This window comes from Diplotaxodon limnothrissa, linkage group LG15 (genome assembly GCF_057381915.1).
Source record: "Diplotaxodon limnothrissa isolate DT_005_m linkage group LG15, D_limnothrissa_male_GT1.1, whole genome shotgun sequence".
In the NCBI taxonomy this organism is placed as follows: Eukaryota; Metazoa; Chordata; class Actinopteri; order Cichliformes; family Cichlidae; genus Diplotaxodon; species Diplotaxodon limnothrissa.
In genome coordinates, this window is record NC_140610.1 from 11,883,878 (window position 1) to 11,894,001 (window position 10,124).

General features: G+C 42.8%; 1 protein-coding gene across 2 annotated transcripts in view; it reads right to left on the minus strand.

The window, feature by feature from the left end:
* sash1a (SAM and SH3 domain containing 1a) overlaps positions 1 to 9,797 on the minus strand; it is a 170,271-nt gene extending 160,474 nt beyond the window's left edge. For both annotated transcript variants that reach the window (XM_085371920.1, XM_085371919.1), the window contains exon 1: positions 8,626 to 9,797. In XM_085371920.1, coding sequence (XP_085228046.1) covers positions 8,626 to 9,126 — 501 coding nt within the window. In that variant the 5' untranslated portion in view covers positions 9,127 to 9,797. The remainder of the gene's footprint in view (positions 1 to 8,625) is intronic.
* Between the last annotated feature and the right edge of the window lie 327 nt (positions 9,798 to 10,124).

Below are 10,124 nucleotides of genomic sequence, written 5' to 3' on the forward strand. Positions count from 1 at the left end.
CTATTAACTCTAACGCACACGGAGGTCAAAAACCAACAATTAGTGTGATGAACTCTTCCTTACCGAGCATGTCTGGATTGACGTACTAATGAGTTTGACTAGTTGGCAGCATCCCATTTGGGCAGAACTGCTAGAGTCAGCTTAACCTTCGCTCAATGAAAATTAATTAAACAGCAAAGAAAATGTTGCTTCATGCACTAATTAATGGCATATTAATTGTATATGTTAGTTTTCTACACATCAGAATGCTTTGTTGTTTAGTCTCCTGTAAGAAACAACACATGCATAGGACAATTTCTCGGAAACTGAGCTCTGTTTATATAGGCAAAGAAAAAGAACAATTACACAAAAGCCAGACTCATTCGTTTCAGAATGTGCTGTAAAAGCCACAAGTGCTTTCAATATCAAAAGCAGCAAAGCACACAAGACTAGAGTGTACCTATGAAATTTTTTTTTTTTTTTTTGGGGGGGGGGGTGTTAAAACAAGAGCTACAATACACAGTACGCATTTGAGTGTCCTTGCGTGGGTGTATTTGAGGAATGTAGTAAAATGCCAGGTAATTAGAGTTCAGATTCAGGTATGTAAAGCCGCAGGGAAGCCAGAGCAAGACAGGCAGACAGACACTCAGTGGGTTCAGAATGGCTTAATCCCCTGCCAGGCACAGCCACTACAAAAGCACTCAGGTAGGGACGTATCTACACTGGTGTGGTCTCCGTGATCAAAGCTTTCAGCACAGCCCTGCCCTCATGCCTTGGAAATGGACCAATTAGAGGTAGAGGGGTGAGGGGAGGGTGACTGAGGGTTGGTTGCGCTGCGTTCCATACACCTAGCTGGCAGCAGCTTCAGACAAGGTAATTATACACACTCCTGTCTGTCTCTCTAACACTCACAGTCACTGCTATCATGCCTTACTTGTCTCTCTACACCCCTGCATTACATCCTTTAAACACAGTCCAAGATAATATGGGCTGACATGAGCCAAGTTGTAGCTACATGTGAGACAATTAAGCTCTGTTGCAGGTAGTAGGGCTTTAACCCACCCAAAACTGCACCCTGCTTAAGGAAATCCACCCACTAAGATGCAGTTAACATTAGTAAGATACCACATTTCTCAACCTTCATCATTCTGATTTATGATGCACGTCTGAGCCACGTGCTTAGCAAGGAATACAGTCATTGTTCATCCTTAACAGCTTCTTCTTCATAGGAAAGAGGATTATTTTATCCAGTTAGAACATTGTAGTCGTGTTGCCCTATGTCACATGTTCTAAAGGAGCAGAGCAGGGCTCATGAAAAGAAATTTCATGTCCAAGTCTCTTTCCCCCCCCCACTGTTGCAGCTCATATGCACACCCATCCAGATTATCAGCACTGATAAAGGTTAGTTGAAAACTGCTATTTGAATTTGATGAGCCAATTTTTAAAAAAAAAACTGCAAATAAATTGATTAAAAACTGACAGTTTTATCAACAGATTGATTTAACTCCTTTCTAAAACTGAAACAGTCAACATCTGAAATCACTGCTGAAAGAGGTCGGGATTCACTATTTGATGAAAATGACTAAGCCATGAACTGAAAATAATAAGCACATGTGATATGAATCATTAGCTGGCAGTTATCCATTTATCTAAAATCCATTTTTCTATGTTCAGTTTCTCTAAAGAAAGGATTTGCAGCTTTTTGGAATTTTAAATGTGATGTTTGGATTACGGACTGCTGATTGGGCAAAGCAAGCTACTGCAGTGGCAAACTTTAAAAATAGTCATTACTGGGACTCCTATCATAATTCTCCATTAGATTTAACTTCTAGGAACCAGTTGATAAAATACAGATTTACCAAACTGTAGCTTATTCATTGCTGAACTGCCCCCCTTCAGCTTTATGAATTTTAACTTTCAGAAACACCAGTGTTACGAGAAAGCAGCTTAACCAAAAGCTTGAGCAACATTTAAATATATGGAGCGCTCGTTTTGCAGATAGAATTATTGCATTACTGTGATAATCCCAACCTCTGTGTTTGCCATTTAAACCTGCCATTCCTGGCAATGTATTACAGAGATTACAGGATGAAACATCTGGTTTAATGTTTAAATATCATTCTGTTAGTCTCCATAGTAACTTTTTAACACAGCTCTTTTAGTGTGTGATCTTCTGGTTCGTAGTTGTGTGGGAGTCCTGGATAATTAGCTCTTTTTCCAAGGACTATAGGTCACACACGACCACCTAGGACATTACAGTAAAAATCAGTACTTGAGATGAGTGACAGCCCTAGATTGCACTTAATATCCAACAGTGTGGTTGTGCATTTCTAGTAACATTTGTCACTTTTTATAAGAAAATTCACCCCTTGTGAGGCAACCACTTTGATTGTAGCAATGAGTGTGTGGAAAATAGAGATGTAGAGGGATAGAAAACATGTGCGCTCATGTTGATTTGCAAGCGAGTGCAATCTGGATCCTGACACAGACAGATGCTCCGGCCTGCTCTCTTGTCATCTCTCTTGTCTTGCCATCCTGTTGGGGAGATTGGGGGGGGGGGGGCGCTTGATATCTTCATTGTCAGGACTACGGGGTCATTTATTGTGCACATATACTGCAAACACAACAGGGTGCTCTTACGTTAGGATTTCCTTTATGCTTCTGCACACGTTTTGGATGCAAGCAAGAAGCTGTTAGTGCATTTTGCATTTGCACAGCACCGAGAAAGACGTGGAGAAGAAATGTGTTACAGTAGTAACCGAGCATGTAGTTTCTGTTTGCTGTGGCTGACAATGAATCTGCCTTATGTGCACAAAACCATAAATTATATGGAAGCTTTAAAGGCTTGGATCCAAAAGTGCTAAGACATTTTCTTTTAATCCCCAAGTCAAACTTTGCATGTAAATAAAGTCTCTTTCTCCCACCTGGCTTAAACAGTCACTATTAATGAGGTTTCTGCAGTACAGCTAAAAATGCAGTTTTAACACTCCCATTAGACTCAAGCAGTAAGACTTTTATTGACGCTAAAAGCAAAAATTAAGTATACGAAATCAGTAAGTTTGCAAACGTGCAAACTAAAAGGTAGAAAGTGGAGTCTAAAAAGAAGCCAAACATACTTTAGTATTTATAATGCAGCTGGCAATCTTTTCCCGATGCAGGTAACATAGTATGCATGTCATCTGGACATGCTGTTGGGAAGCTGAACCTTGGACCAGAATAGCTCCGATAATGCATCTGTCATGAATGTGTGTCATCAGGACCCGTTCCCCAGCACACTGTGGAAAATGAAATGGCCCTGATGGCAGCGAGGCCTGCTTTATTTAAAGCTGTTACCATGACTGCATAACTTTAAGTGATACATATATACTGCACATCTCCACATGTTACTTAAATACAACACATCTCAGAAGACTGAAGAGGAGGGCCTTAAAGCAGAGGACAGAAATCCAATCCTTCAACACCAACTGAAGGTCTAAATGTTGAGATTATCATTGATGACGACTCCTGTTAATTGGAGAATGTTCAGTGTGTTTCTGTTGAATTGTAAGTCTCAAGCTTACATCAAGTTCATGTAGCTGGAGAGAGAGGGAAAAAAGTGGCTTAAAATTTAGCTGATCATGTGAGAAACGGCACAGTAGGAACAAGCTCTTCTCGCTCCTTCCTGCTAAAATGAGACTGCCAGCTGCATATATAGTGTAAATTCTGCTTTCCCACATTTGCTCATGCTCCCAGGAGATGGGTGGTTCAGCATTTCTGACAGAGGGACAGACAGAAGCTCTCTGATTCACAGTACAAAAAGTTGAAACCCATCCAGCGAACGGATATCTCTTTGCAGTGATAACGTTTCTCAAAATACTGGACTGAACTGCTTTTGCAGGTATTGCTTTTGGCTGAATGGCAGAGCAAGACCGTACGATGTGCTAAATTTCTCATGAGTTATTGCACACAGCAGTTTTTACAAATGGGAAGATGATCACATGAGCTTGAATCAATAGGCCGTCTAAAATACAAGATGAGGAAAAAAGAAGACTACTCGACTGCAAGATCCAGAAGAAGACTCAAGGTGTGCAGCCTGTTTTATCGTCTAGACGAGATCAACATGACAGCTTTGTGTTTTGATCCAGCAGGGCACACACTGTGAGGTGAAAAGGTCTGTGTGATCGCCATCAATCTGCTTATCAAACTGATTTGAAGAGGAACTGAAAGTGATGCGTTCAGTTTAAGCTTTACATAGACTCTTATAGAGGTCTCCAAACATGAGTTGTTTACAAAAGGAGCAACTATAGGAGTGCATATAAGTCCTTTTCACTCTGCTGGGAATGTGAGCAATCATATAACCCTGACACGCTATATAATGTTAAGAGGAACTCACTCTGCTAATTAACTTTCTCTGTCCTCTCAGGACAATAGAGTGGGTCCTTGACTTCTTTATGACTTCCCCTTTATGAGTCCTTGGTTGATTATGCCTTTAAGGAGCTTTTAATAAGAACTGAGCAAACAGTGCTTTCAGCAGAACACAGACAAACCCGAGGCTTTCGCCTTCATTGCGGGAAAAAGCCTGTCTTAGCCTGATGAACAAAGATTGAAAGTATTCCGCAGGGAAAAAAAACAAAAACTACAAAAGCATTCACTTGTGTGATGAAAAGGGTCCTCATTTGGGAAAAATGTCAAATTAATAGTCTTCCTTGCACATATTTTTCATTATGGGATAGAGTAGCAGCTACATAGCATGGGAGCTTAACTGGAAATCTGTGCCAGTTTTTGTTTTTTTCTTTTCTTTATGCAAGCCAAATTCTGTGTCTTAACCGCATTTGGCAGTTGGCCGGTAAATGTATATGATCTGACAGCGCTGATGATTCATTAACATTTTTTAGTTTTTTTTTCCCACCAGATCTTGGCAGCTTTCCAGTGAAGCCCGAGGGCCATCAACGGCCACAGCGGGCCAACAGGCAGTCACCTTAAACAGAACTCAAATTTCCTGCTGTGTGAGAGTGTTGGGATAATAACAGAGATAAGAGTACAGAAACAGGAAGTGAGGTGAGTGTTTGTCATGTAAGATGAACTTCCTCTTAAAGGCCATCTCTCTTTTTTCTTTAGCACCACCCCACACCTCTAATGGCCTGCTGCCTCTCTTACATTCTTAAGGCCAGTTAGGCTGCAGGCCTGTCACTTGTGGCACCCGCTACATGTGATCAGCTGTTCTGTGGGGTCAGACAGAGCTAACTTTCCCCCACAACTTGACAGCCCGTTCCTGACCAAAAAACGCCCACCAAGCCTTCACCAGAATTCAAAAACAATGTGCCCATCTATTTACAACTATCTTTCTCTGAATGATACCAAGGTTTTTTTTGTATTTTTTAAAATCATCCACCCATCAGCACAATGCTGGACACTTGCCTCCGCAGTTTGTTTCAATGGACGGAAATTGGGAATGCAAAACAGACCAGTAGTGAAAGGACATGTGGCTCCATCAGCTTCCATACAAACAATGGAGAATCTCCCAGTGTTTAGCTTCTGCTTCCTCCTGACACACAGCGCTAACAAAGAGGCGCTATTATGACTGACTATGTCTGCTGATGCTGAAAGCAGCAGCCTCTGGATGAGATCAGCATGAGAACACATCTTCATAACTTGGCACCGAGCGGCCGGTACATCAATATTGAAAAATTTTCTTGCTGAAAAGGCGCCATACGCTTCAACACGAAATATCCAGTATGGTTGAGAAATTTAAGAAATTATGTTAAAAGAACTGGATTAGAAAATAGAGCAACTGGACACAATGGGGGAAATTTAGGTAAATACTGTATTTGCTTACTGCAATTATTTTTCTTGTGCAAAAAGGAAAAAGAACAGGTAAACAAAATCTTCAAATGTCCTCAAATACTGTAGTTGTACATCAATGCACCCCCCCCACACACACACACACACACACCTCCCCCCGTTTTGGTATTACAGCTGTATGGATGTAAGCATGTCAGCTGCCTGTATCCTGTCCACATGTGCTGCGCCCCTTACTGGAAGCAAAACAAAGCAGCAATTAAACACGTACAAGTCAGATCATCAGAAATGATAATCTGTATTATTCCATCAACGTCTCACAATCTTTCAACCAAAACAATGAACATTAACTCCATAACTGCTGTGCATTCAACAACCAGAAAACTGGCGGCAGCATCTTCGCCGCTTGCTTTGTTCCCCGATGAGAAATCGAGAAATGTGCAACCGACGGCACAAGTGTTTGTTTACATCATAAGAAATAATATTCTCTCTCTCAGACAAGAGGTCTCCGCGGCCTTGATAAGGATCACGGGTATTTATTACACCCAGCAGAGCCCTTACAGTGAATTGTTTGATAATGGGTTGTCTCCCACGAAAACATTCAGCACACACTAGAGAGGATTTATGAATCTCGGTGCCTATATCGCCTATGGTTTTGCTTGCAAAGTACCCACGGGCCATGGTTCATGAAAATCCGAGGACGGTTTAAATGTGGATGGAGATCTTGGTTATGCTACACAATGACCATCCCTTGAGATTGACATTGTGTGTCCTGTAATTGCCCTATGTCTGTATCGCTGGTCTCAGTCTCCACTGGGGATGACATCTCATCTCAAGGGCAGGGCGAGGAGAGATATCTACAGACCAATCACAGCTCAGTCAGTCAAACTCTATCAGCTGGTCACAGCTCCATGTCCCACACTCCTCTCACTCCTAATGTGGAGGAGGGAAAAAAAAAAGAAAAAAAAAAAAAGAAAAAAAGAACTGTGCTGGAGCCAACTCGAAACTGCAGGGCTACACATATGCACATAGACACGCGCACACACAGAAAGAGCAGAAAGACCTTGACCTGCCCATTCCCCTCAAAAGCTTCAATGCCAGAGCTCCGGCTCTAAATAAATACAGCCTTCAAATGGAAAGATAGTTTAACCCTCTGGAATCGACACTTTGTTTCAGGCCGAGTCTGACAGTTAATCCCTCACAAATCCCAAATCTCTGTGGGATTCGCAGTTAGCCAAAATGGTTAAACGGACAAAATGAGCTTACAAAGCATGCAAAATACAAAACTGTTGTCAATTTCAAAAAGCCAATTTGGGAGCGAGCAAATACTGAATACCGAGCATGATACCAAAGTTTAGATCCTACAAAATAAACGGTAGACGCATGTGTTAAGCCAGAAATAGTCATCAACATTTTCACAACTCTGTAGCTTCAGGATTATTTTCAGTCTGACTGGAACTAGATAATAAAAAACGTTATTGGGAACACACCCTCAAATAAATTTGCAAGCCATGACCAGGATTTTTAGAAATACAGAGGCCCTTAGAAGCATGAAGACTTACTACAAATCCACACATTTTCAGAGCAAACTCATTGCACTTGTTTCTGCCTTAATTCTTCAGGCTCACTCAACATCTCAAAATACTTAATCAACAGGCTCAAAAGTGGCTAAATCAAGTGTGGAAGTCCCTGGCGACCACAAAGTTAAATAATTCAGTTGTAATAGTTCAGCAGCGAGCATCTGATTTGCCTGTTCTGCTGACAAGTTAACAAGCCTGATGTTACGACGGAACAGACCTCTAAAGATGCCCGTGCAGTGTCAGGTCAGTTCTTAGCTGTTCAGAGCCTTAGACAGAAAAAGAATACAGATCACATGACCTGCTCCTTTTCAGTGGCTCCTCTCAAAAAGCCCTGCTCTATGAAAACAGCAGTAATTCAGTGGAGGCCTCTCAGCTGGTAAGGCATATGATTCAAACACTTCTGAAGAAAGGTCACTATCAGTGCTGTGAAAACAAGAGGCCCTCTCAGTCTGGCTCCTCACCGGACAGCAATAGCCTACCCAGCTGGGCTCTCTTCATTTACTGCACCTGCAATCGACAGCCCGCTGCCAATTCATCAAGGCAAAGAGCTAGGCCTGAGCCCCATGGGTCTGGCTGATCCACCCACACTGAATGTCGAAGCAAGTCGGGGGACAGGTTAGGTCAGAGTGGATTAATAATCAGGGTGTAAATTCCTCCCCACAAGGAATCGCAGACAGGGTGAAAGCTCCTCAGGCTCTACTCTCTTCTTATCGATCCGCAGCAACTTCACTCCCATCATTCACAATGACAGCAAGTACTCACACTTCTGCAAAGTGCAATGGTCCTGAAAATGTTTAGGCATCACACTGACATTTGCCTGTGACTCAGCTCTTTAGATGACGTTGAACACGTCACTGAAATATGATAAACACCTTTTAGCTGACAGAGGGCAATCTTTCAACCGAATGATAGATTATGTGAACATGTGACAGACCTTCCTTGCCACAAGCATCTCAGGCACACTACAAAACAACCCTTTCGGAAAGGATTTATTCCATGTTTAGTTTAAAAAGCTTTACTCTTTCGGCTTTGGCTGATTTCTTTGACTCTTGTTGTGAACAGTTTCTTAAATCTGCTGTAATTTTTCACCTGATAATGGCAGTGAAGCAAAATTCAATAAGACTTATTTAGGCGCAAAAACGGAAAAGCTTACATTTTAGTGGTCATCATACTAAATTGCTTGTTAAGTGGGTTAATTTAAAGTATGTGTTTGCATAATTGCCTGTATATCTTGTGCTTTCATTAACTGATTTGATGAGGTCACAGAGTTCACCGGGGTTCCTCTTACCTTATTAGAGTAGGGCGGCTTGGCGAGGTTGATGCCATCTCTGATGAGTTTATCCCTGATCATGATCTTCAGCTTGAGCTTGGGGTAAATCATCAGCTCCCTCCTGTTGCCCAGGGTCAGGTTCCTCTGCGCCCCAATGTACCCGCCGTTTCGCCCAACCCGGTCACTGATGGGCTCGGTCCAAGACTTGGATCCCCGCAGTTTAGACTCGCACTCCACCAGGTGCCCGCTATAAATTTCGGCCGCGGGTGGCATGGGTTCAAGGGTGAAATACAGTCCACTGGCTGTCTCTTTGGCTTCCTCCTTCAGCCTCCGCACAGCATCGTGAATCCTCTGCCTGTGATGAGGGATATAGACGCCGATGGCATCCAGGTCGGGGTCTCCTATTTGTTTGCAAACCTCGAGGTCGTCATATCCATTATCCACAAAGGACTCGACATACTGGGAAAGCTGGAGGGTCTTCAGCCACTCGTAGACGATGACAGGTCCGTTGCTTGTCATTTTGCCTGTTGCCAAATCGGCTACAACTCAAGAGCAAGAAGACGCTAAAGTGATCGTTGCTTTCCCATTCCGCGTTTCAAACGCATTGTAAGGTGGTCAAATATAACGCGTGTTTCCTTTGAGCGTGAGAGGCGCAAATAACTGGATCAAAATAATTGTGCACGAGCCATTCCAAAGGTCTGGTTACCATAACCAAGTCTGATGTGGATGAAATCCTGAAAAAAACGACTGAATAAAACACTTTTTCTGACACGGTCTGAATGACAAACACCTGTCAGTATTTAGACTACAAATGAAGAACCCTTGGGGATTACTTGAGGGCAGCTTTCAAGCCACGTTACTTGATCATCGATTTTACCAGCCCACGGTGACTTACTATGTGCAGCCACTTAACCAATAATTACGTTTCCATTAAACAAATATATTTAAAAAAGAAACTGTCATTGAAGCAGTAGCGTGGCCAGATTTCATTCCTTACGCGGGGCAGCCTTTAACAGCTCTTGCTCCTTCCCCTTAAGTCCTTTTCTGTCGCCAAAACGGCAGCAAGCGAAATCCAAATAATACCAAAAGATCTTCAAAATGACAGAAAGTCCGCAGCCGACGCCTGACAATCACAGGGCTCCGCGTCCAACCGCTCCGTCTACGCGCAGACCACTTCTTCTTCTTCCAGGCGGCACATCACCACACTGGAACTGGAGCCAAGAGCCAACATGCTGCTCTGCTGCTGCTTCTGCTCCTCTCACGTCCACGCCCCCCGAAATTTCTCTGTACCCATTTAAAAATAGTGAGCCTTCTTTTTAAACCCCCCCAACAGCAACTTGTCGCGCAGCTCCGAGCAGTCAGCGGGTCATCAGGTTCCCATCGAGTTGTCCGAAGTTGCTCCAAAACGAAAAGAGAGTCTGTTAAACCTGGCGCACAGTCCGAATGGATTATCTTGCTGCTGGTTTGTTTGACATTATTACTCCCCTACGATTTGATTTCGTCCACCTCTCTCTCTC